Raw genomic sequence first — 24777 nt, 5'->3', positions numbered from 1 at the left:
AGAGGTCAAGGGTCACTCCACACCTGTCCTGAACCCATAACATCCACAGTAATGACCGCGCCAACTGTCCCGGGACGCGCCCGCTCTGTCCACACATTTACACACGTCTGTCTAAAACAGAGACACGGTGCTGTTTGGACACGAGGCGACGTCCCGGGACAAAATCTGCAGGTTTAGGCTGTAAATAAACGACGTGGACGCTCTGATGTGACAGAGGCCCCTGACCTCAGGGTCACCCTGACCTCAGGGTCGCCCTGACCTCAGGGTCGCCCTGACCTCGGGCCCATCACACTCATTTTACTGCTGTTGATGAAGGGAGTGTCCCAGATTCACATCCTCTTTTTTCTGCTCAAGTCTTTTTCCAAACACAAACTTGAAGTTTGACTTGTTTTGATTATTCTCTCATTTTACTTTATTTGTGACAAAAAAACCTTCTGTAAATATAAAATAGTTTTACACAAATCAAGAAGAAACATGAAAAATATGTTGAAAATGACACGAAGTAAAGAGTTCTACTTTAGTGAGGTCCTTTGGTCCTCAAAGCTCTTCATCAGTGAGTGTGTGTGTTGTGTGTGTGTGTTGTGTGTGTTTGTGTGTTATGCATGGGGTGTGTGTGTGTGTGTGTGTGTGTGTGTAGTGTTTGTACAGAGTGTTGTACTGTGTTACTTCGGGGCAGATGCAGCAGTTTTGATTGTTTTGTTAAAATTTGTGTTTTTTGTCGTGTTCTTGTGGTTCAGTTTAAACATCCTGATTTGACTTGTTCTGTTCATATTTGTGTTTTTTGTGAATCTGGTTAATTCAAGGCTGATTTGGTCCTGGTTTAGTTCTGGTTTAGTCCTGGTTTAGTCCTGGTTTGGTCCTGGTTTGGTCCTGGTTTAGTCCTGGTTTAGTTCTGGTTTGGTCCTGGTTTGGTCCTGGTTTAGTCCTGGTTTGGTCCTGGTTTAGACCTGGTTTAATCCTGGTTTAGTCCATCGTTTTATTCTCGTCTTTGTGTCTTGTGAAAGTTGTAACTCAGATCGTTATAAATTTCTTCAGAAAAACTTAATTTCTGTTCTGTCGGCGAAACTCGATATCGGCTCAAATGAGGATCTGGTTTCAAAACCTGTTTTAGTTTTGATTAGAATCTTTTGATAAAAACCATATGACCTCAGGTCCTTTATGATCGTCTCTTGACGATTTTTTAAATGTAGATGTTTTAAATGTAGATGTTTTAAATGTAGATGTTTTAAATGTAGATGTTTTAAATGTAGATGTTTTTATTGTAGATGTTTTATTGTTTTTATACAGACAGTTTTATATAAATGCACCAGTCTCGCTGAGTCTGTCCAGAATGTTCTGGATCTCTTCTGGATTAATGAGTGACAGGTGAAACTCTGTCTTCACCTTTTATTGATTCAGAGTATTTTTATACACAGATAAAGTTTCTGCAGCTTTTACAGCTGCTCCACTTCATTTAGACTTATCTAAACGCTGACGGTCCTTCCAGTTCGACCCCCCGCCTCGAGGTAGAGGGATCTGAGGTTGGAGGGGTCGGTCCGGGACTTGGGGGGAGGGGTGGCCTAAATATCTAAATATCTGTCACTTGCTGCTGATACCGACAGTTACTCTGGGCTTTTCCTGCTCATAAAAAAACACAAACCTGGATAAAAGTGACCAGTTTAAAATGACCCGTCTGGACAGTGCTGGACTGACCTGAGCCTGTCTCATGTCGTTGATGGACAGGTCTGCTCAGAGCTGCCCCCTGGAGGCAGTGTGTAGGGAATACACATCCTGAATACTTATCTAGAGTAACTGTAATCTGGTACACTTACTCTTACATTTGGTGATATTTAGATTACAGTTATTTTTTTATAAATGAAAACGAATACATGGCATTTGTGTGTGTGTGTGTGTGTGTGTTTGTGTGTGTGTGTGCGAGTGTGTGTGCATATGTTTGCATGTGTGTATGTTTGCGTGTGTGTTTGTGTGTGTGTATGTGTGTGTGCGTATGTTGGGGTGTGTGTGTGTTGAGTGTGTGTGCGCGTATGTTGGGGTGTGTTGTGTGTGTGCGTATTTTTGTGTGTGTGTGTGTGTGCATGTTTGCATGTGTGTATGTATGTTGGGGTGTGTGTGTGTGTAGGGGTGTGTGTGTATGTGGGGGGGTGTGTATGTGTGTGCGCGTATGTTTGCATATGTTTTCATGTGTGTGTGCGTGTGTGTGTCTATGTTGGGGTGTGTGCGTGTGTGTGTCTATGTTTGTGTGTGTGTGTTTGAGTGTATGTGTGTGTGTGTCCGAACGCAGTGCTCTGATTGGCCCATGTGTCAGAATACTTTACCAAACATTTTACTGCAGTATTGAGTTTTCTGTGACTAAACACGTTTCTTCTTCTGTGGCTTCATGAGACATGAATGAGTTGAGTCTGCCCCCTGCAGGCCGCTCTGGGGAGAAGAGTCCAGACTCTTAAAGCATCTGACACTTGGGTTTAGATGTCGTCAGTTTAATGATTCTGTTTCAAAATAAAATCATGAGTGAGTTATACTTTGGGTGAGTTATACTTTGTGTGAGTTATACTTTGGGTGAGTTATACTTTGGGTGAGTTATACTTTGGGTGAGTTATACTTTGGGTGAGTTATACTTTGGGTGAGTTATACTTTGAGTTATACTTTGTGTATAAACTTGTCAGTGGCGATTTGACATTGCGCCCCCTAGTGTTTACACCCGTGCCTTTGTTAAACATTCTGTGCTGTGTGTTGGAGCAGACTGTTCGGCCTGAAGGACATCATCATATCTGGAAACTGCTCCTCTGCGTTCGAACTCAGTCTGAATTCAGACCATGACTGGCCCGTGTACGCCAACCCTGGGGTCCTCTTCCTCCTCTACATCACCATCACCACTGTGCTCAAAACGGGCGCCATCGGGGCGTCAAAGGTTCGATTTTATATATAAAACATAATAATACATAAGAAATATATAATATAAAGGATGTATCTCCCTCCAGTCCCTTGTTTTAAGAACTGTTTGTGTGCGATACTTTTATGTGGAGCAGGAGGAAGAACAGAAAACGCACAGGGGGGCGGAGTCTCCTGGAGACGAGGAGATGGTGGCGTTTACGACCTGGAGAGGACCCAGTGATGACTGTCGAGATGATACTGAGGTATGGAGACACTGTCTGCGCCGGGTCATGGGCCTCAGGGGGTGTGGCTAAGAGAGTGGGCCTCAGGGGGTGTGGCTAAGAGAGTGGGCCTCAGGGGGTGCGGCTAAGAGAGTGGGCCTCAGGGGGTGTGGCTAAGGGGGTGGGCCTCAGGGGGTGTGGCTAAGAGAGTGGGCGTGTGGACTGTGAGGGGTGTGGCTCTGTCCTTTATCACACCATGACTCAGTCTCACCACATGAGCTCTGTTATTATCAGTATTTCAAAATCATTGAGCAATGATCAGATCTGACACACGAGCTCAGAAATGTATAAACATAAAAACATGATGATGTCATTCTACAAGTTTGTTCAAAGAGATTCTGAGAAATTTAAGGAGAGAAACACCTGCGTGTTTGATCACGCTGCGGCAGCTCATCACCAGCTCAACCTCACAGATTCTCTTTGTGTTTCTTTGTGTTTCTCTTTGTGTTTCTTTGTGTTTCTTTGTGTGTCTCTTTGTGTTTCTTTGTGTGTCTCTTTGTGTTTCTTTGTGTGTCTCTTTGTGTTTCTTTGTGTGTCTCTTTGTGTTTCTTTGTATTTCTCTTTGTGTTTCTTTGTGTGTCTCTTTGTGTTTCTTTGTATTTCTCTTTGTGTTTCTTTGTGTGTCTCTTTGTGTTTCTTTGTATTTCTCTTTGTGTTTCTTTGTGTTTCTTTGTGTGTCTCTTTGTGTTTCTTTGTATTTCTCTTTGTGTTTCTTTGTGTGTCTCTTTGTGTGTTTTTTTGTGCTTCTCTTTGAATCAGACCTCGTTTTCATGTTCATGTTTCAGTGCTGGATGTTGATTCACACATGTCATTGTTTCAGCTCATGCTTTTGTCCATGGGACCTGAAGGACCTAAAGAGGCCACCCTGGCCTCAGAGGAGAACACAGAAGTGGGTAAGAAAAACAGATCATTATCACTCTCTAAAATGAGTATTTGAGAAGCACGGGCTTTTAAATTTTTTATAATTAACCAAAACCTTTGGATCAAAATAAATACTGAAGTATCTTTATATCCCTTTTTAAACCTTTTAGGCACTGAAGCTCCCCCTAGTGGTGGGAAGAGTGAGAGCCCGTTCTTTTTGCTGGGGAGAGTGGTGATGCAGCAGAGCTATGTGTGCGCGCTCATCGCCATGATGGTGAGACTCACAGAGTTTAAACAGAGTAAGACTCTAGAGTAAGAGTCTAGAATAAGACTCTAAAGTAAGATTCTAGAGTAAGACTCTCACAGCCGTGATGGTGAGACTCACAGCACGTGGAGTTTAAACAGTAACTGGATCATAAACGTGTTCTGTTTGTGCTCAGGTCTGGAGCATCACATACCACAGCTGGCTCACCTTTGTGCTGCTGCTCTGGGCCTGTCTCATCTGGATCTTACGAGCCAGGTCTAGTATAACACTCTAGAATAAGACTCTCGAATAAGACTCTAGTGCATGACTCTAGAGAAAGACTTGAGTGAGACTGTGAGTTGTTCTGAGATTCCTGACCGTTTCGCTCTGGTCCAGGCGCCACGCTGCGACCCTGTGCTCCCCGTTCATTCTGCTCTATGGACTGGCCCTGTGCTGTCTGCAGTATGTGTGGGCCATGGATCTCCAGCCTGAACTGCCCTCCACTGTGGGCAACATGAGCCTCCGACAGCTGGGTCTGGAGCGGGCGCAGTTCCCCTGTCTAAGGCTGGGGGCGCTGGTGAGGCACACAAACACTTATACACTTACAAACCTGTAAAACAGAATAAAGCTTTGATCATACGTGTTTTTCAGTTAGTTTGAATGTTAACGTTTAATATGTCATATATGTAAACATATGTGTGCGTCTCGTGTTAAAATGACAGACCTGTGTTGTGCAGCTCCTGTTCACTCTGACCTTCTGGCTGCTGTTGCGACAGTCAGTGAAAGAAAACTTCAGCCGGAAAAGGAATATGGCGGCCCCTCTACAGGAAGTGACCACAGGAGGTTTGAACCTGCACAAACACGAGATCATTTTGAAGAGAACATTCTCTAGACACAATACAACAATAACATAATCATAATTAGTGCAATTTAGCAAACTGTTACACAGCACTCCTTCAGTCCATCAACATGGTGTTACATATACAGTCATGTGTGTGTGTGTGTGTGGGGGTGTGTGTGTGTATGTGTATGTGTATATATACATACATACATATATACATACACATATATACATACAAACGCATATATACACACAGATGATTCATGTTTTTTTGTTTTTCGAACAGAAGGTGGCACTGGCAGTGAGTCAGTGCTGAAGGTGCTGGGGGGCATGGTCATGTGTTGTTGGGCCAAATACTGGATTTATGTTTGCGGGGGCATGTTCATCATGGTGTCCTTTGCTGGAAAACTTGTGGGCTACAAGATCATCTACATGCTGCTGTTTCTGCTCTGCCTGTGTCTCTACCAGGTACAGATGACATTTGGGATGTTTTTGTGCCCCTGACAGGTTTATTTTAGTTTAACTTGTGCCCTTCTGCCCCAGGTTTACTACTCCCTCTGGAGGCGGCTGCTGAAGATCTTCTGGTGGCTCGTGGTGGCCTACACCATGCTGGTGCTGATCGCTATCTACACATATCAGTTTGAGGATTTCCCCGGCTACTGGATGCACTTCACAGGGTTCACAGAGGAGCAGTATGTTTCAAATGAACAAATCCATGAGGCTCATTTAATACATTTTAACATCAACACAATTATTTTATTAGGAGTTCAACATGATTCATTTCTTTGTCAAAAAGACCAGAGAGAAGAGGCTAACCCTAACCCCTAACTCTTACCCTAATTATATCTATCCCCATCATCACACAAACATAATGGATCTGTTTCTGGTTCTGTTTCTGTTGTTTTAGAGCCTCTCTCACAGATTATTCATTAAATATATTAACACACAGTGTGTTTGTGATGGGTGCAGGCTCGCAGCTGTGGGTTTGGAGACCTTTGCCCTGTCAGAACTCTTCAGCAGTATCCTCATCCCAGGATTTTTCCTTTTGGCCTGTATTCTCCAGCTGCACTATTTCCACACACCCTTCATGAGGATCACTGACCTGGAGAACGTCACCCCCAGGTATCAGTCCACCTCACAATCCAACCTCACAATCCAACCTCACAGTCCAACCTCACAATCCAACCTGACAGTCCAACCTCACAATCCAACCTGACAGTTCAACCTCACAATCCAACCTCACAATCCAACCTGACAGTCCAACCTCACAATCCAGCCTCACAATCCAACCTGACAATCCAACCTGACAATCCAACCTCACAATCCAACCTGACAGTCCAACCTCACAATCCAACCTCACAATCCAACCTGACAGTTCAACCTCACAATCCAACCTGACAATCCAACCTCACAATCCAACCTGACAGTCCAACCTCACAATCCAACCTCACAATCCAACCTCACAATCCAACCTCACAATCCAACCTCACAATCCAACCTGACAATCCACCCTGACAGTCCAACCTCACAATCCAGCCTGACTGCCTGCATCTAGAAATTCTGTCCATAAATTCAATGAACAGAACTGGTGACAAAGGGCAGCCCTGGCGGAGTCCAACATGCACCGAGAACAGGTCTGACTTACTGCCGGAAATGAACACAGCTCCTGCTCTGGTCATACAGGGACCGGACAGCCCTTAGCAAAGGGCCCCGGACCCCATACTCCCAGAGCACCCCCCAAAGGACACCACGAGGGACACGGTCAACTACCTTCTCCAGATCCACAAAACATTTTGAGGCCATCCGATAGTCCTCCTCCATGGACTCCCCAAACTCCCTCCGTACTCATCAGCTACCTCAGGAATCCCACGAGTCAACAAGGCTCGATAGGATTCCCTCTTCAGCTTGAAGGCATCCCTTACTTCCGGTGTCCACCACTGGGTTCAGAGGTTGCCGCTGCGACAAGAACCGCAGACCTTACAATCACAGCTACAAGCAGCCGCATCGACAATAGAGATGGAGAACATGGCCCACTCGGAGTCCATGTCCCCAAAATCCCCTGCGATCAGGGAAGAAGCAGGGAGAAGCTCTCCCGGAGGTGTGAGTTGAAGACCCCCCTGACAGAGGGCTCCGCCAGAGGTTCCCAACAGACCCTCACGATGCGGTTGGACCTGCCAGGTATGTCCTTCCTCCCCAGCGGATCCAACTCACCACCAGGTGGTGCTCTACAGCTCTGCCCCTCTCTTCACCCGAGTGTCCAAGACACGTGGCCGGAGATCAGATGACACGACAGTCGATCATTTTCCTCCGACCTAGAGTCTCCTGGTGCCTCATGCACTGATGGACCTTGTGCTCGAACATGGTGTTTGTTATGGACAAACTGTGACTAGCACAGAAGTCCGATAACAGAACACCACTCGGGTTCAGATCAGGGAGGCCGTTCTTCCCGATCACGCCCCTCCAGGTGTCACTGTCGTTACCCACATGGGCATTGAAGTCCCCCAGGAAAACAACAGAGTCCCATAAATACATTTATACAGTGTTGTTCTTCTGATAGACAGCAATGTTCAAACTACTTTTTTACTTTTTAGTGTACAGTGATGGGTTTTAATCAACTTTCATATGATCTTTATGTCTTGTGCTATTTTCAGAAAGAACAGTGAGACAGCTGGAGCATGTTGCACGGATGGAGGAGGAGGAGGCTTTGAAGAGGATGATGAGAACCTGGAAACTGAGTCTGAAGGTACAACAAAGCGACCATCTCATATCAGTGTGTCTGGTAATAGATCATTTGTAAAGAGGAGGAGAGGTCACTTCTGTGTCTCCTCCAGTGGCTCTGACGCCCAGTAAATGGGGCCTGGTCATGGACAGACTGTTGGTGTTGTCCAGGAAGTTCTCAGACATACTCACTAAAGCTCAGGGGTTTCTATGGCGTCTCCTGGAGCTGCACATCATCAAAATGGTGGCGTTCTTCTCTGTCTGGGTGTCTCTGGAAGAGGTAAGATCACATATCACAGAGCAGGTACAATAGACCTGTGCACAACAGCGCCCTACTTCCTGTTAGTGTCACTACTTCCTGTTAGCGTCACTACTTCCTGTCCAGTTTTATCTCTATGAGATTTTTGCTGAGTCATGCATAAAAATGAATAAATATTTAAAGATCAGACAGTGGACAGAGAGCTGCAGGTGGATGTCACGGACAACATGTTAAACACTAGACAAAAAGATATAATAAATATCAGAACTACACCACAAATGTAAGCGTATAAAAATAATGGGATAGTCTTTATTTTAATTCATCTAAATTCGAATAGGTTCCGTTTTCTGATTGTAATAAAAGTGACTGTTAGCTTTGAAACACAGTCAGTGAGCTAACGTTCTGCAGAACCTTCTGCTGTGTAGTAAAGTAGTTGTATTGTATTTCGTCTCTGTAGTTTACCTTTCATAAACTGCAGGACTTTTTACTTTCTTTAGTTGTGGCTCTGACTTTAGTTATAACTTTGATAAACGTTTTTCTGTGGTTTCTTTGGAAATCTTTAAGGTTCAGAATCCACCAGGGTTCAGAATCCGCCTGTGATCAGTAAGATGTCATTAATATGTTAAATCCACACAGAACATTACTATAATCCTACATTCACAAAACGCATCTGAGGCACTTTGATGTTGTAGTTGGCTGTTCTGTTTATCTTGCACTGACAGAAAAATAGGCTCTGTGTTTATTAAACACTAGTTGTACACGTGTTTGCAGCCGTCTGTCATGAACCTGGTGCTGGTGGTGCTGTGGTCCCTGGCCATGCCCTACAGCCGCTTCAGGCCCATGGCGTCCTGCCTGTCCACGGTCTGGGTGTGTGTCATCATCATGTGCAAGATGTTATACCAGCTCAGTGTGGTCAACCCAGCTGAGTACTCCAGCAACTGCACTCTGGTAAAGCTATAGACTGTACATATAAATGAACATAGCTAACCTGCTAGCCGCCGCGCTCCAAAGGAAGTCATTACCTTCAACAGTTTCGCTCCTGATTGGCTCTTTGGTTGCTATGATACTCGTGGTTGGAATTCCAAATGTAGATCTCACCTCAGTATGAAATATAAACTCTACCATGGAAAGCACCAATTACTAATGTGACAGACTTCTGTTCCCAACGGCGGCTGCGAGCGTCATCGAGCACTTTAGGTTTTAAATATATGACTTTAAGTGTTAAAAATGTGTCAAGCTCTGTTTTCTTTGTCTAAGAATCGTTTCTCTCATGTTTTTCACTTTTAGCCTTTGACCAATGAGACCAATCTTTTAGCTGAGGAGATGTTAAACTCCACCCTGTTCAAAGAGCCAGTGGACCCGGCGCGGTGGTTTGGCATCAGGAAAGAGGCGACTGTTCTGGGCTACAGCCAGGTGCGTCTGTGCCGTTCACTTCATTTCAGAACGACAGAAAAGAGAAAATCACCCTCTCAGTATTTCCTTCTTTTTGTGTCTTTTCAGAATCACCTGATTGTTTTGATGCTGCTGGTTTTTGAGGCCACGGTCTACCGCCATCAGACCCACCACTACAAACAGCTACAGTGCTCCCCCCCGACCATCCCCGCCCTGTTTCCCAGCGCCACACGGGACACTCTGGACCAGGGCCTGCTCCCCTGCATCAAGTATCTGCTTAACTACAGCTTCTACAAGTTTGGCCTCGAGGTAAACGTCACGTCACCGGGGCTTAAGATCCGTGACATAATTGAACACGTACCAAAAATACTTCTGAATACTCATTTAGAGTAACTGTACTCTGAATACCACCAAATGAAAGAGTCACTGTACTCTGCTACAGTTACTCTTTCATTTGGTGGTATTCACATTAAACTGTAACTAAAAACATTTCTTCAGAATTCTTCCATTTCTTCTTATGACACACTCTACTCGTTTAGATCTGTTTCCTGATGACGGTGAATGTGATTGGCCAGCGGATGAACTTCCTGGTGATTATTCACGGGTGCTGGTTGGTCGCCATCTTGGTGAGACGGCGGCGGGCTGCCATCGCTCAGATATGGCCCAGATACTGTCTCTTCTTGTCCATTTTCATGATCTACCAGTACTTACTGTGTGTGGGGATCCCCCCTGCTCTGTGTCTGGGTGAGTTCTGTTCATTTACCATAAATAAAATTTGCGTTTAAACAAACTGAATCCTGATTGGCCACGGTGTGGTCTGCAGACTACCCCTGGAGATGGAACACTCCGGTCCTCATGAACTCTGCTCTGATCAAATGGATCTACTTGCCGGACTTCTACACGATCCCAAACTCGAGGAACCTGATCGGTGGGTCTGAGTCGCTCCTCGTTCTGACGCTCGTGTTTGTGATCTGACCATGGCGTTTGTTCACAGCGGATTTCGTGCTGCTGATGTGTGCGTCGCAGCAGTGGAAAGTGTTTGAGTGTGAGCGTGTGGAAGAGTGGATGGTTCTGGCTGGAGAGAACACAGACGACTCAGAGCCCATGGAAGGTCGTCTGTTTAACCCGGCGCCAAACTTCATCAACTGCAGGTCTTTGTGAACTCTGACCTCCGACCTCTCTCTGTTTAGTTTTGGGAAGTAACTGAATACATGAAGAACCATTTTGTGGTATTCAGAGTACAGTTACTTATTAAAATCAAATAAATACATGTTGGTACCACATCATGTGATTTTGTATTTGAAGTGCACAGTTTTAGTGAGAAAAATACAAACACAACTCTTACAGTGAGTGTGTGAGATTTTGCCTTCTCTAATTAAAAATAAATTAATTCTGTTTGTAATAATATGTCACATTTTACTATAATATACAGTAAAGTAACTCTGTGTAAAAGTATTCAGAGTATTCAGAACAGTCCTAAATGTGTTAGAACACATTTTACTGCAGTATTCAGTGTTCTGTAAATGCATTTTCTTCAGTGTTCTTCTGTCTCTGGTGTGTCCTGACCCTGTGTATGTCCTTTAGGAGTTATCTGGACATGGCCAAAGTGCTGGTGTTCAGGTACTTCTTCTGGTTTGTTCTGTCTGTGGTGTTCATCACTGGAGCCACTCGTATATCAGCGTTTGGACTGGGTTATCTTCTGGCGTGTTTCTTTTTCCTTCTCTTTGGTACCAAGCTGCTGCTGAAGCCGTCACGGACCCGTCTCACCCTGTGGGACTGCCTCATCATTTATAATGTAGCGGTTATTATATCCAAAAACATGCTGTCCGTGAGTACATGTGGAAACTGTTTTTATTATAGTGGGGTAAAAATACTCGTTTGATGAATGTGTCGCTGTGTTTGGTAGATTCTGGCCTGTGTGTTCGTCTTTGAGATGCAGAAAAACTTTTGTTGGGTTATCCAGCTGTTCAGCCTCGTTTGCACCGTTAAAGGCTACTACGACCGTAAGTCCTGCAGCGGGTCTCTTAACAACACAGTATTCTACAGGCCAATCATGTTTAAAACAGATGGAGAAACTAAAATGAATATTCATAAAAGGCAGATTTTTGTTTTTAACACAATAGGTTCTAGGGTCTATTCACTCTGAGAAGTAAATGTTTGAAGCATTTGTGGATTGACCTTTTGGATATTTCATGGCAAAGTCCAGTGTACTCTGTCTGGGAGTATGACATCGTCACATTCTAGAATCTAAAAACACCAAAACAAAAGTGTTTGGCAAAATATTTGTCTGTAAATATTGTTTTTTGTTTGTTTTGTACAGCCAATGAGGTGGAGGACCGCAGCTGCAGCCTTCCTGTGGAGGAGGCTGGGATCATCTGGGACGGGATCTGTTTTCTGTGCCTCCTCCTCCAGAGGAGAGTCTTCCTCAGCTTCTATTTCCTTCATGTGAGGGCGGAGCTCCAGGCCTCAGCGCGACAGGCCTCCAGAGGATTTGAACTGTTTAAAGCGAGCATCATCAAGAACATCAAGTACTACCAGCAGCTGGAGCAGAAGTCTCTGTCACAGCTCAAGAGATCGTAAGTCCAGCACTTTAGAGTATCATCTCATTAACTGACTCTGAGCCTCAGCCTGACCCTGACCCTGAATCTGACCCTTTCTCTGACCCTATCTCTGACCCTATCTCTGACCCTATCTCTGACCCTATCTCTGACCCTATCTCTGACCCTTTCTCTGATGTCCTCTGACAGAATGCAGCGTATTCGATCCAAACAACAAAAGTACAGAGATGGACAAAAAACACACAAACAGCCAGACGATACTGAAGATGAAGGTAAACACACTGAGTACTACTTCAGAATACTACTACTACTGTTACTACTACTACTATTACTTCTACTACTGTTACTACTACTACTTTTAGTACTCCATTCATCCATCCATGTTCTTCCTCTTATCCGGGGCCGGGTTGCGGGGGCAGCAGTCTAAGCAGGGACTCCCAGACTTCCCTCACCCCAGACATGTCCTCCAGCTCCTCCTCCTCAGATGCCTGAGCCTCAGCAGCTCCTCTTGACGTGGAAGAGCAGCGGCTCTACTCTGAGCTCCTCCCGTGTGACTGAGCTCCTCACTCTATCTCTAAGGGAGCTCCTCAGCCACCCTGCAGAGGAAACACATTTCAGCCGCTTGTATCGGCGATCTTGTCCTTTTGGTGATTACCCAGAGCTCATGAGGTGAGGTGAACGTAGACTGGGGTAAATCAGAGCTTTGACTTTGGACTCAGCTCCTTCTTCACCACAACAGACAATACAGCGACCGCATCACTGCAGACGCTGATCCAACTGTCAATCACACGCTCCATCCTCCCCTCACTCGTGAACAAGACCCCGAGATAATTGAACTCCTCCCGTTGAGGCAGAGACTCTCCACCATCTCCAGAGGGCACCACCTTTTTCCGGTTGAGAACCATGGCCTCGGATTTGGATGAGCTGATTCTCCTCTCAGCCTTTTCACACTCGGCTCAAACCGCCCCAGTGCTGCAGGTCCTGGTTCGATGAAGCATCAGGACAACATCATCTGCAAACAGCAGAGATGAGATCCTGTGGTCCCCAAAACGGACCCCCTCCGGCCCCTGAACCAGACCCCCTCCGGCCCCTGGCTGCACCTAGAAATTCTGTCCATAAAAACAATAAACAGAACCGGTGACAAAGGGCAGCCCTGAGTCCAACATGCACCGGGAACAGGTCTGACTTACAGCAGAGAACACAGCTCCTGCTCCGGTCATACAGGGACCGGACAGCCCTTAGCAAAGAGCCCCGGACCCCATACTCCCAGAGCACCCCCCAAAGGACACCACGAGGGACACGGTCGAATGTCTTCTCCAGGTCCACAAAACACATGTGGACTGTGGCAAACTCCCATGAGCCTCAAAGACCCGATGGAGAGTATAGAGCTGGTCCAGTGTTGCTCCTCCTGTTACTACTACTGTTAATACTACTACTATTATTTCTACTACTATTACTTCTACTGCTGTTACTTCTACTTCTGTTATTGGCCTGGGGGAAAGTCCATTCATTACATCCCTTAAAATTGTTATTAGCAGAAAACCAAAAGGAGCAGAAGAAGTGGTACCAGCCGTGGTTGGACCATGCCAAAGGTAAGTGAGATACTCAAGTAGCTGTAAAAGTACTTTTGTGTTTTTGTGAGTTTTGTAAGTTCTGATCGCTGTGTGTGTGTGTGTGTGTGTGTGTGCAGTGCTCCACTCTGGGGACTACTACCTGTTTGAGTCCGACAGTGAGGATGAGGAGGAGCAACAGGCCGACGAGCAGAAGACGAAGAAGCAAACCGCCTGTCAGGTCAGACTCATCATCTGCTTCTTCATGATACATTTATTCTTTCGTCACACGTCCAGTTTTTCCATCATTAAAGAGTAAAATGATTGGTTTGACAGTTGGCGTATCAGGCCTGGGTGAGCAGCGTGAAAGAGGCGCTGAGAGACCGACAGAGGAGACAGAGGCAGCTGCGGAGGATGGAGAAAGCAGCAGCCCACCAGCTCCACCAGGACACAGGTCTGGAGATAAGTTTATCTAAAATTATAACGTCACATCAAACTAGTGAACGTGGACTTGTTTGGCAGGTGGTCCAGACAACGATGTGTTTGAGGAGCATGTGGAGGAAAGTAAGGAGCCGGAGGAGCAGGACTCCGGTATGTCACTTGGTTCTGTTGGTTTTGTCAGCACTATGGCTTTGGGAGAATCAGTTTGAATCGGTTGTTCTGCAGGACATGGTGAGATGGTTCAGAGGATCCTGGATCTCCTGCGCTTCCTCTGGGCCATAGTCCTGGCCATGGTAGATGGACTGACACAGTGGCTCAACCTTCTGACCAAACAGTACAGAGAAACATCCACTGTGCTGTGTAACGAGCGCTACCTCATGATCCACAAGATCCAGCAGGTACAGCTCTTCATCTGCTCAAAGTCCGTGAAAGTATTCTCACCCTCAACGTTCTTGGCCTGTAAATAGATTAATTTACACATTATGTAGCTTGAGACTTGCAGAGCGTTTTTATTAGAATGCTCAAATTTGACCTTTAAATAAAACCTGTTTTTTAATCCCCATTGACAGCAGCAAACCACCGCCTCCACAGTCGAGCTTCTGTCCCAGGGCAGTCACACTCTGGAGACGTGTCTTGACGACACTGAGGCGGATCATTCCAGATACAGCAGTCTGGATGTAGATAGTCTGGAGGTCCCGGGTCAGTCCACCCCCAGACCTTTAGTGGCCAGTGTAGGCAGCCTGCTGAGTCCAGAGCCCCTGGACAACAGCCTGGATCTGCTCCCGGATCTGCCTAAACAACAGCGCCACTCCAGGACAGCCAGTGAACTGCTGGGAGAGAGGTGAGTGAGATGAGTGTGAGTGTGTATGTGTTTAATATATATATATATATGTGTGTGGGTGTGTGTGTGTGGGGGGGGGGTGTGTGTGTATGTGTATATATATATATATATATATATATATATATATATATATATATATATATATATATATATATATATATATATATATATATATATATATAAAATATTGAGCCATTGGAATTCTCAGTGGCCATGGCATAAAGTGCTTTACAGAATAAGAAAGTCTAAAATTACAAACAAACAAATCAAAACATAAATTATCATTATAAAATGAAGATTAAAAGAGACGAGGGAGAATAAAAACCTCTCAGTCACATGCAGCTAAACAGAACCATAATACACACACCAGCCAGCACTCCATGTTCCACCACATCCCTCCATGTTCCACTGTGTTCCCCCATGTTCCACAGTAAAAACACAGGTTACTATGGAAGCCGTGTCTTTGTGCAGACAGTTCTATATCGAGGAGTTGGAGCAGAGCCGTGACTTCTACAACAGCCAGAACCGTCTGCTGAAGCTGCTGTTCGCTCTGTATAATTTACTGGCTGCTAACTCTGAGCTGGTGTGTTACCTCATCATCGTCCTGAACAATGTGGTCAGTGCGTCGGTCATCTCCCTGGTGCTTCCCATCCTGGTGTTCCTGTGGGCCATGCTCTCTGTGCCCAGACCCACCAAACGCTTCTGGATGACCGCCATCGTGTACACGGAGGTACGACTGTACTGCAGCAAATGTGCCTCTTCACAAACAGGAGTTGTGTTTTTGTTTCATTCTCACATGTTTAACACACAAACTCTGCAGATTTAGGCTCTTCTCTCAACTGAAAACACTCTGTTCCACCTTGTGATGTCATGCTGTAATACAGGAAGTGCTCTGTTCCTGTAGCTGTAACATCTCCAAACACGTGAATGAAACAAAACTCCAAGTCTGTTTTTGAGAGCAGCATTAGAACATGGATTAAAGCTACAAGAGTCAGTTTGTGTCATACTGAACCTTTAACATAACTAAACACACTATTTCCCCAAACTGTAGGTGATGGTGGTGGTCAAATACTTGTTCCAGTTTGGCTTCTTTCCCTGGAACAGTGTTTATGAGATGACCCTAAACGAGGACAAGCCCTTTTTCACCCCTCGGATCCTCGGCCTGGAAAAGTCTGACAACTACATCAGATACGACCTCCTGCAGCTGCTGGTCCTGTTCTTCCACAGATCTCTGCTCATGGTGCCTCACTCCACACTGCTACTGATATAAGTGTTATATTATTATTAATGTTATTATTATTACTTTATTATTATATTGAACAGCATTAGAACACGGATTAAACCTACAAGAGTCAGTTTGTCACACAGGAGCTTTAATAAATGTGTGTGTGGCAGCGTTACGGTTTGTGGGACCATGAGGAGCCCCTGAAGGAGAAGACCTCACCCCAGAGCAGCCCCGATGACAGAACAGAAGAAGTGTTTGAAAATGGCACCAGGCCTCACAGTCGGGAGGACCAGCACAACACTGAGGTGGGTCAAGAGTCAATCATTTATTAGATCATTTAAACGTCATTTATAAGATTGTTTATGTGTAATTTCTGAAGTTGTTTATACGTCATTTCTAAGGTCGTTTATGTCATTTTTAAGGTCCTGTATATGCTCGGGTCGTTAAAGGGGTCCACACATAATCCTCAGTAAAAGTGGTTTGAGGCAGAATGGGTTTGAAGGAAGAAATGTAAAGATGTTTTAGGTTAAAAGGTCTGTGCTGTTGATGCTTAAGACAACATAAGAATTTGAACATATGTTTTTATAAATGGCACTGCCCTGGTAAACTGGCACGATTAAACTGATTATATTACAATAACATCTGTGAGCTCTAAACATGAGGAAACACGCACTGTTTACCAGGACCCAGTGGAGTACGCAGAGTCCTGCAGCCTCACACCAGCTCCCACACCGCCCCCTGCTGTTCATTCAGATAATACGGCATCAGTGGATGAGCAGGGGTCCACAGGAGTCAACTCTACAAATGTCCAGGAGGAAACATCGAGCACAGACCTGAGACCAAAGAAAAGCAGCATACGCTTTCGCAAAAAGAAGAAACAGAAGAGGACGGGTCAGTGTCAGTCAGACATATTAGATAAATACAACTGCAGCATCACATTCTCATGATTTTAATCACTTTAGAGTTTAAAAAAAGTGGAATTGTTTTTTTTGTTTTTGACCTTAGCTGCGGCCTCAGGGGGAGACACACCAGAACCAGAACCAGAACCAGAACCTGAAAGTAAACCAGAGAAGAAGAAAAAAAGTAAAAGAAGAGAGGCCGCGAATCAGCGCCTGCAGGCCGTGGGACAGAAGCTCAAACACGTCTGTTTATCTGGGTGAGTGGGTCATCGTCTGCAGGATCATGTTCCTCTCCTGCAGCTGAAGCTCCTGAAGCTCCTGAAGCCTTGTTGTTGTTGTCTGCAGGTTCCAGGCTGTGTACGAACCCACTCAGAGCTTCTTCAGGGACATAGTTCGCGCCGAGTATCGAGCCGCCACCGATGTCTACGCCCTCATGTTCCTCACCGACGTCATTGACTTCATCATCATCGTCTTCGGCTTCTGGGCCTTTGGGGTATTTGGAGCTAAATTCATCAGTGCAGTGAATATTTCACATGTTTAACTGAGTTTTGTCGCAGAAACACAGCGCGGCCGCAGACATCGCCTCCTCGCTGTCGGAGGACCAGGTTCCTGAGGCGTTCCTGGTGATGCTTCTCATTCAGTTCAGCACCATGATCATCGATCGAGCGCTGTACCTGCGCAAGGCTGTCCTGGGAAAACTTATTTTCCAGGTTATTAGCTTTATATATCTGCATTTATTTTCACACCACATCTGTTTGAAATAACTGATGAATATGAAAGTACTGAAACTACCGTGAAGATGATTTCTGAAACTTTATAAACATGAGTTACACTGCTGTGTTCATCTGTCCCTTTGGCCTCTGCAGGTCATCCTGGTGTTTGGGATCCACATCTGGATGTTCTTTATTTTGCCTGCAGTCACTGAGCGGTAAGACCAGAGCATCTTCTTCACTTGTGTGAAAAGGATCAGAGTCATGTGTGTCTCTATCTTCAGGAAGTTTAATCAGAACTTTGTGGCTCAGCTCTGGTACTTTGTGAAATGCGTGTACTTCGGCTTGTCGGCGTACCAGATCCGCTGTGGTTATCCTACGCGTATCCTCGGCAACTTCCTCACCAAGAAATACAACCATCTGAACCTGTTCCTTTTCCAGGGGTATGGGCCTAAAAGAGGCCTCACTCTATTATCTCTACTGTGGGTGTGTCCTCTTCTGATTGGATGATTGTTCTGTGGGTGTGTCCTCTTCTGATTGGATGATTGTTCTGTGGGTGTGTCCTCCTCTGATTGGATGATTGTTCTGTGGGTGTGTCCTCTTCTGATTGGATGATTGTTTTGTGGGTGTGTCCTCTTCTGATTGGATGATTGTTTTGTGGGTGTGTCCTCCTCTGATTGGCTGTTCTGTTCTGTGGGTGTGTCCTCTTCTGATTGGATGATTGTTTTGTGGGTGTGTCCTCTTCTGATTGGATGATTGTTCTGTGGGTGTGTCCTCCTCTGATTGGATGATTGTTCTGTGGGTGTGTCCTCTTCTGATTGGATGATTGTTTTGTGGGTGTGTCCTCTTCTGATTGGATGATTGTTTTGTGGGTGTGTCCTCCTCTGATTGGCTGTTCTGTTCTGTGGGTGTGTCCTCCTCTGATTGGCTGTTCTGTTCTGTGGGTGTGTACTCCTCTGATTGGATGATTGTTCTGTGGGTGTGTCCTCTTCTGATTGGATGATTGTTCTGTGGGTGTGTCCTCTTCTGATTGGATGATTGTTCTGTGGGTGTGTACTCCTCTGATTGGATGATTGTTCTGTGGGTGTGTCCTCTTCTGATTGGCTGTTCTGTTCTGTGGGTGTGTACTCCTCTGATTGGATGATTGTTCTGTGGGTGTGTCCTCTTCTGATTGGATGATTGTTCTGTGGGTGTGTCCTCTTCTGATTGGATGATTGTTCTGTGGGTGTGTCCTCCTCTGATTGGCTGTTCTGTTCTGTGGGTGTGTACTCCTCTGATTGGATGATTGTTCTGTGGGTGTGTCCTCTTCTGATTGGATGATTGTTCTGTGGGTGTGTCCTCTTCTGATTGGCTGTTCTGTTCTGTGGGTGTGTACTCCTCTGATTGGATGATTGTTCTGTGGGTGTGTCCTCTTCTGATTGGATGATTGTTTTGTGGGTGTGTCCTCTTCTGATTGGATGATTGTTTTGTGGGTGTGTCCTCCTCTGATTGGCTGTTCTGTTCTGTGGGTGTGTCCTCCTCTGATTGGCTGTTCTGTTCTGTGGGTGTGTCCTCCTCTGATTGGACGTCTGTGCGTAGGTTCCGCCTGGTGCCCTTCCTGGTGGAGCTTCGGGCTGTTATGGACTGGGTCTGGACGGACACCACTCTGTCGCTGTCTGACTGGATGTGCGTGGAGGACATCTACGCCAACATCTTCATTATTAAATGCAGCCGTGAGACAGAAAAAGTACGAGCCGGTCTTAAGAGAAAAAAACAGAGATATTTTTTCATGTTGTTTTATTTATTTACTTTTATTTTTACAGAAATATCCGCAGCCAAAAGGACAAAAGAAGAAGAAAATTGTCAAATATGGGATGGGCGGACTCATCATCTTTTTCTTAATTTGCATAATATGGTTCCCTTTGCTCTTTATCTCATTGGTCAGATCAGTAGTGGGTGTGGTCAACCATCCCATCGATGTCACAGTGACAGTCAAACTTGGAGGCTACGAGGTACAAACGTTGAGTCTTTGTTTTAAACTGTGGAGGAAAGTGAAATTGACCTGTCCTTTGTGTCCAGCCTCTGTTCACCATGAGCGTCCAGCAGCAGTCCATCAAGCCCTTCGTCCAGTCCGACTACGAGAACCTGACCCGGACCTTTGGAGATAACGCGGTACTTCTACACTTTATATTAGATTATTATTTCATTATGTTGTTGTTCCCAAATATACTTTTTACCTCTAGTATTTTTCTCTTGGGTTAAAAATGTTTTCAAATGAACTGGTGTCTTTCAAAGAGGTTAATATTTGACCCGAAACATAACAAAAGACATTAATTCATCAGGATTTCTCTAAAACTTAGATCTAGATACACACTGATCCAGCTTTTTTTGCTCCGATACCGATGTCGATACTTTGGCTTTATTTATCTGCTGATCCCTGATACCTGCCTACACCAGTCGATATCAACCGATATCATTTGATACCAGAGATTGAACAGAGTATTTCCTTTAAACACAAAGGGCATTTGGTGAAAATGATCACTATGTTTCACGTGTTTATGTCGCCAGCGAGGTCATTACTTTGAGTCTTCTTTGAGACTGTGTCCAAATATATACATTTATATGTGTGTATCTTTATATATATATACATACATGTGTGTGGGGGTGTGTGTGTGTGTGTATGCTGCAGGTGGCCATGCAGTTCATCACTCTGTACAGTTATGAGGACGTTGTCACAGCCATGATCGAGGGCAGCTCTGGCTCCGTGTGGAGGATCAGCCCCCCGAGTCGACAAGAGCTGATCAAGGAGCTGCTGGACAGTCCAGTGGACCTGACCCTCAGGCTGGCTTGGACCTTCCAGAGGTACGTTTAGTATAAAGAGAGTGCACACTGTGTCTGCACACTGTGTCTGCACACTGTGTCTGCACTGTGTCTGCACACTGTGTCTGCACACTGTGTCTGCACACTGTGTCTGCACACTGTGTCTGCACACTGTGTCTGCACACTGTGTCTGCACACTGTGTCTGCACACTGTGTCTGCACACTGTGTCTGCACACTCTGATTGACCCGTGTTACACTGGTTTTCGTTCCACAGAGACTTGGGAAAAGGAGGGACGGTGGAGCACACCTTTGACAAACACTCGATCGACTTGGAGCCAGGGAGTCCCGTCCGGTCGGAGCTCGCCTCTCTGCTGGTCGGGAACCGCACCAAACCTGTGTAAGTGCCCGCGAGCCGCCCGGAGGCGTCAGTGAGAGTTTATGTAACATGATGATGTCATTATCAGGCTCGTGCCTCACATGTTCCCAAACTACATCCGAGCCCCAAACGGAGCCGAGGCCAAACCCGTCAGTCAGCTGTACGAAGGTGAGCTCGCCGCAGGGTGAGGGGCACAAACACAGAGAGCCGTGTTTGATCTGAGTGTGTCGTTGTAGAGGACGAGAGCGGATACCTGAACATCACTCTGTCCCTGATGAGCGACAAGTCCCTGAGGAACAGCGGGACGCAGGAGTGGTGGGACATCGCCATCGCAGACTGTGAGCCTGCCTCGTGTGGCGTTCTGCCCATGGTCATCTTCAATGACAAAGTCAGCCCCCCCAGTTTGGGTTTCCTGGCCGGATACGGGTGAGCCGCCCCCTCTGGACACTCGAGCCGCTCTGTAACTTTAGAATGATGTTTTTAACATAGAACAGAGCTGCAGGAGGCGACTCCTCAGAGAAACTTTGGCTTTTACTTTATGAAAGAGAAAAACTTTAACACTACAAATACTAATAATACTAAGTGTTTCATAATGTGATTATTATTTTGATGCATTTTTGTTTGGGTTGAGCAGCGTTTAAATGGACAAACGTCTGGACACGCCCCCAATATTTCTACTTTATTTTTACTACGTTCTACGTTATATAAACACACAAGACAAATATATGAAACAAGAAATATGGAATTATTTAAAAGAAAAAGTGAAATAACTTTTCTGCTTGATTCTACAAGGATTTGAATATAAATATAACACATGTATATAAATATAATATTTATATAAATATCACACATTTATATAAATATAACACAATAATATAAATATAACATTTATATAAATATAACATGTATATAATTATAACACATGTATATAAATATAACAATATAATGTCTTTTTTCAGGATCATGGGGCTGTACGTGTCCGTGGTCCTGGTCATTGGAAAGTTCGTTCGTGGATTCTTCAGTGAAATCTCTCACTCCATCATGTTTGAGGAGCTGCCGAGCGTCGATCGCATCCTGAAGCTCTGCACGGACATCTTCCTGGTTTGTGTATTTCTGATTCTGAGAGTCTGGAACTGAACTGTCGACTAAAGCACGTGTGTGTGCATGTGTGTGTGTGTGTCTGTGTGTTTATGTGTCGGTGTGTGGGGGTGTGTGTGTGTGTGTGTCTGTGTGTTTATGTGTCGGTGTGTGTGTTTATGTGTGCATTTGTCTGTGTGTGTTTCAGGTGAGGGAGACAGGTGAACTGGAGCTGGAGGAGGAGCTCTACTCAAAGCTGATCTTCTTGTATCGTTCTCCTGAGACGATGATCAAATGGACCAGAGACAGTCACAGCTCTGACCAGGAGAGACGCTGACCGAGGTCACTGCAGGACGATACTACAGGACGATACTGCAGGACGATACTACAGGACGATACTATAGGACGATACTATAGGACGATACTACAGGACGATACTACAGGACGATACTACAGGACAATACTACAGGACGATACTACAGGACGATACTACAGGACGATACTACAGGACGATACTATAGGACGATACTACAGGACGATACTACAGGACGATACTACAGGACAATACTACAGGACGATACTACAGGACAATACTACAGGACGATACTACAGGACGATACTACAGGACGATACTATAGGACGATACTACAGGACGATACTACAGGACGATACTGCAGGACGATACTACAGGACGATACTATAGGACGATACTACAGGACGATACTGCAGGACGATACTGCAGGACGATACTGCAGGACGATACTGCAGGACGATACTACAGGACGATACTACAGGACGACACTGCAGGACGACACTACAGGACGACACTACAGGACGATACTATAGGACGATACTATAGGACGATACTATAGGACGATACTATAGGACGATACTATAGGACGATACTACAGGACGATACTACAGGACGATACTACAGGACGATACTATAGGACGATACTATAGGACGATACTATAGGACGACACTACAGGACGACACTACAGGACGATACTATAGGACGATACTACAGGACGATCCTATAGGACGATACTACAGGACGATACTATAGGACGATACTACAGGACGATACTATAGGACGATACTATAGGACGACACTACAGGACGACACTACAGGACGATACTATAGGACGATACTATAGGACGACACTACAGGACGATACTACAGGACGATACTACAGGACGATCCTATAGGACGATACTACAGGACGATACTATAGGACGATACTACAGGACGATACTATAGGACGATACTATAGGACGACACTACAGGACGACACTACAGGACGATACTACAGGACGATACTATAGGACGACACTACAGGACGATACTACAGGACGATACTACAGGACGATACTACAGGACGATACTATAGGAGGATACTACAGGACGACACTGCAGGACGATACCATAGGATGACACTATAGAACGATACTATAGGACGATACTATAGGACGATAATATAGGACGACACTACAGGACGATACTACAGGACGATACTATAGGACGATACTACCATGTTTACGTGGAATATGTCCAGATCCAGAGTGTAGATGAGGAGCCGGAACCTCACGTCACAGACCTACAGAGATCTTTGGATGTTGAGTGTTTACACACAGGCGTCGTGTCTGCGGGCACATAATGGGACATAATGGGACATAACGGGACATAATGGGACATATTGGGAGATAACGGGACATAACGGGACATAACGGGACGCGTCTGTGGAGTTTGGAGCCTGACTGAAGGCTCTATTTCAAACACATGAGCCGCACAGATCACAGCGTTTGAGAATATTGTGTTTTGATGTTTCTTGAAGCCTCTGTGCCTCAGATGGACTTAAGTCTTTGTCTTAAAATGTCAGAAAACCTAAATTATTTCATAAATGTTTTGTGACATTTTAGCTGAAATCTAAAAAACTGTTTGTTTTTTTGTGGTCCTAAAACAAAATAGTGTTTTAAATAAAACTGTGTCTCATTAAAGTCTTATGATGGAATATTTTAAATGTTTGGAGTCAGTTTAATCTGTGTCAGAATGTTATGTAAAATACTCCTGTTGTGTGAAAACAGTGTGTGTGACTCCCTATACTCTGTGTGTAAGGGTTTAAACAGTGTGTGTGACCCTGTGTGTAAGGGTGTATAAAGTGTGTGTGACTGTGTGTAAGGGTTTAAACAGTGTGTGTGACCCTGTGTGTAAGGGTCTATCCAGTGTGTATGACTCTGTGTGTAAGGGTTTATATAGTGTGTGTGACTGTGTGTAAAGGTTTAAAAGTGTGTGTGACTGTCTAAGGGTTTATACAGTGTGTGTGAATCTGTGTGTAAGGGTTTAAAAAGTGTATGACTGTGTGTAAGGGTTTATACAGTGTGTGTGACTGTGTGTCAGGGATTATACAGTGTGTGTGACTGTGTGTCAGGGTTTATACAGTGTGTGTGACTGTGTGTCAGGGATTATACAGTGTGTGTGACTGTGTGTCAGGGTTTATACAGTGTGTGTGACTGTGTGTCAGGGATTATACAGTGTGTGTGACTGTGTGTCAGGGTTTATACAGTGTGTGTGACTGTGTGTCAGGGTTTATAAGGTGTGTGTGACTGTGTGTCAGGGATTATACAGTGTGTGTGACTGTGTGTCAGGGATTATACAGTGTGTGTGACTGTGTGTCAGGGATTATACAGTGTGTGTGACTCTGTATAAACCCTTACACAGAAAGTCAAACATTGTATAAACCCTCACACAGAGAGTCACACACTATATATAGAAACCCTTTTACACAAAGTCACACAGGAACATATACAAACACACTATTAACCACACAGAGA

The 24777-nt window shown here is 45.0% G+C and overlaps 1 protein-coding gene across 1 annotated transcript in view; it reads left to right on the top strand.

The window, feature by feature from the left end:
• The window catches only part of piezo1 (piezo-type mechanosensitive ion channel component 1), a gene marked incomplete at its 5' end in the record, with an annotated part of 30686 nt that extends 6735 nt beyond the window's left edge, over positions 1 to 23951 (top strand). The window contains 46 exons of the mRNA XM_055227117.1: positions 2740 to 2908; positions 3027 to 3134; positions 3973 to 4045; positions 4184 to 4287; positions 4454 to 4533; positions 4654 to 4834; positions 4995 to 5100; positions 5385 to 5566; positions 5642 to 5790; positions 6068 to 6220; positions 7750 to 7841; positions 7930 to 8096; positions 8847 to 9023; positions 9363 to 9488; positions 9576 to 9776; positions 10007 to 10211; positions 10291 to 10395; positions 10462 to 10618; positions 11052 to 11295; positions 11374 to 11470; positions 11788 to 12043; positions 12215 to 12297; positions 13564 to 13617; positions 13716 to 13816; positions 13912 to 14029; positions 14098 to 14166; positions 14242 to 14414; positions 14586 to 14857; positions 15329 to 15587; positions 15909 to 16097; positions 16253 to 16387; positions 16766 to 16973; positions 17088 to 17238; positions 17327 to 17474; positions 17539 to 17691; positions 17848 to 17909; positions 17976 to 18134; positions 19270 to 19417; positions 19494 to 19682; positions 19750 to 19842; positions 20360 to 20532; positions 20766 to 20888; positions 20956 to 21035; positions 21104 to 21293; positions 21827 to 21968; positions 22153 to 23951. Of these exons, the coding sequence (XP_055083092.1) occupies positions 2740 to 2908; positions 3027 to 3134; positions 3973 to 4045; positions 4184 to 4287; positions 4454 to 4533; positions 4654 to 4834; positions 4995 to 5100; positions 5385 to 5566; positions 5642 to 5790; positions 6068 to 6220; positions 7750 to 7841; positions 7930 to 8096; positions 8847 to 9023; positions 9363 to 9488; positions 9576 to 9776; positions 10007 to 10211; positions 10291 to 10395; positions 10462 to 10618; positions 11052 to 11295; positions 11374 to 11470; positions 11788 to 12043; positions 12215 to 12297; positions 13564 to 13617; positions 13716 to 13816; positions 13912 to 14029; positions 14098 to 14166; positions 14242 to 14414; positions 14586 to 14857; positions 15329 to 15587; positions 15909 to 16097; positions 16253 to 16387; positions 16766 to 16973; positions 17088 to 17238; positions 17327 to 17474; positions 17539 to 17691; positions 17848 to 17909; positions 17976 to 18134; positions 19270 to 19417; positions 19494 to 19682; positions 19750 to 19842; positions 20360 to 20532; positions 20766 to 20888; positions 20956 to 21035; positions 21104 to 21293; positions 21827 to 21968; positions 22153 to 22281 (6733 nt within the window). The remainder of the gene's footprint in view (positions 1 to 2739; positions 2909 to 3026; positions 3135 to 3972; positions 4046 to 4183; positions 4288 to 4453; positions 4534 to 4653; positions 4835 to 4994; positions 5101 to 5384; positions 5567 to 5641; positions 5791 to 6067; positions 6221 to 7749; positions 7842 to 7929; positions 8097 to 8846; positions 9024 to 9362; positions 9489 to 9575; positions 9777 to 10006; positions 10212 to 10290; positions 10396 to 10461; positions 10619 to 11051; positions 11296 to 11373; positions 11471 to 11787; positions 12044 to 12214; positions 12298 to 13563; positions 13618 to 13715; positions 13817 to 13911; positions 14030 to 14097; positions 14167 to 14241; positions 14415 to 14585; positions 14858 to 15328; positions 15588 to 15908; positions 16098 to 16252; positions 16388 to 16765; positions 16974 to 17087; positions 17239 to 17326; positions 17475 to 17538; positions 17692 to 17847; positions 17910 to 17975; positions 18135 to 19269; positions 19418 to 19493; positions 19683 to 19749; positions 19843 to 20359; positions 20533 to 20765; positions 20889 to 20955; positions 21036 to 21103; positions 21294 to 21826; positions 21969 to 22152) is intronic.
• Positions 23952 to 24777: the final 826 nt, after the last annotated feature.

Source organism: Periophthalmus magnuspinnatus, chromosome 15 (genome assembly GCF_009829125.3).
Source record: "Periophthalmus magnuspinnatus isolate fPerMag1 chromosome 15, fPerMag1.2.pri, whole genome shotgun sequence".
NCBI classification, from domain to species: domain Eukaryota; kingdom Metazoa; phylum Chordata; class Actinopteri; order Gobiiformes; family Gobiidae; genus Periophthalmus; species Periophthalmus magnuspinnatus.
This window is presented reverse-complemented; position numbering and strand designations above follow the sequence as displayed.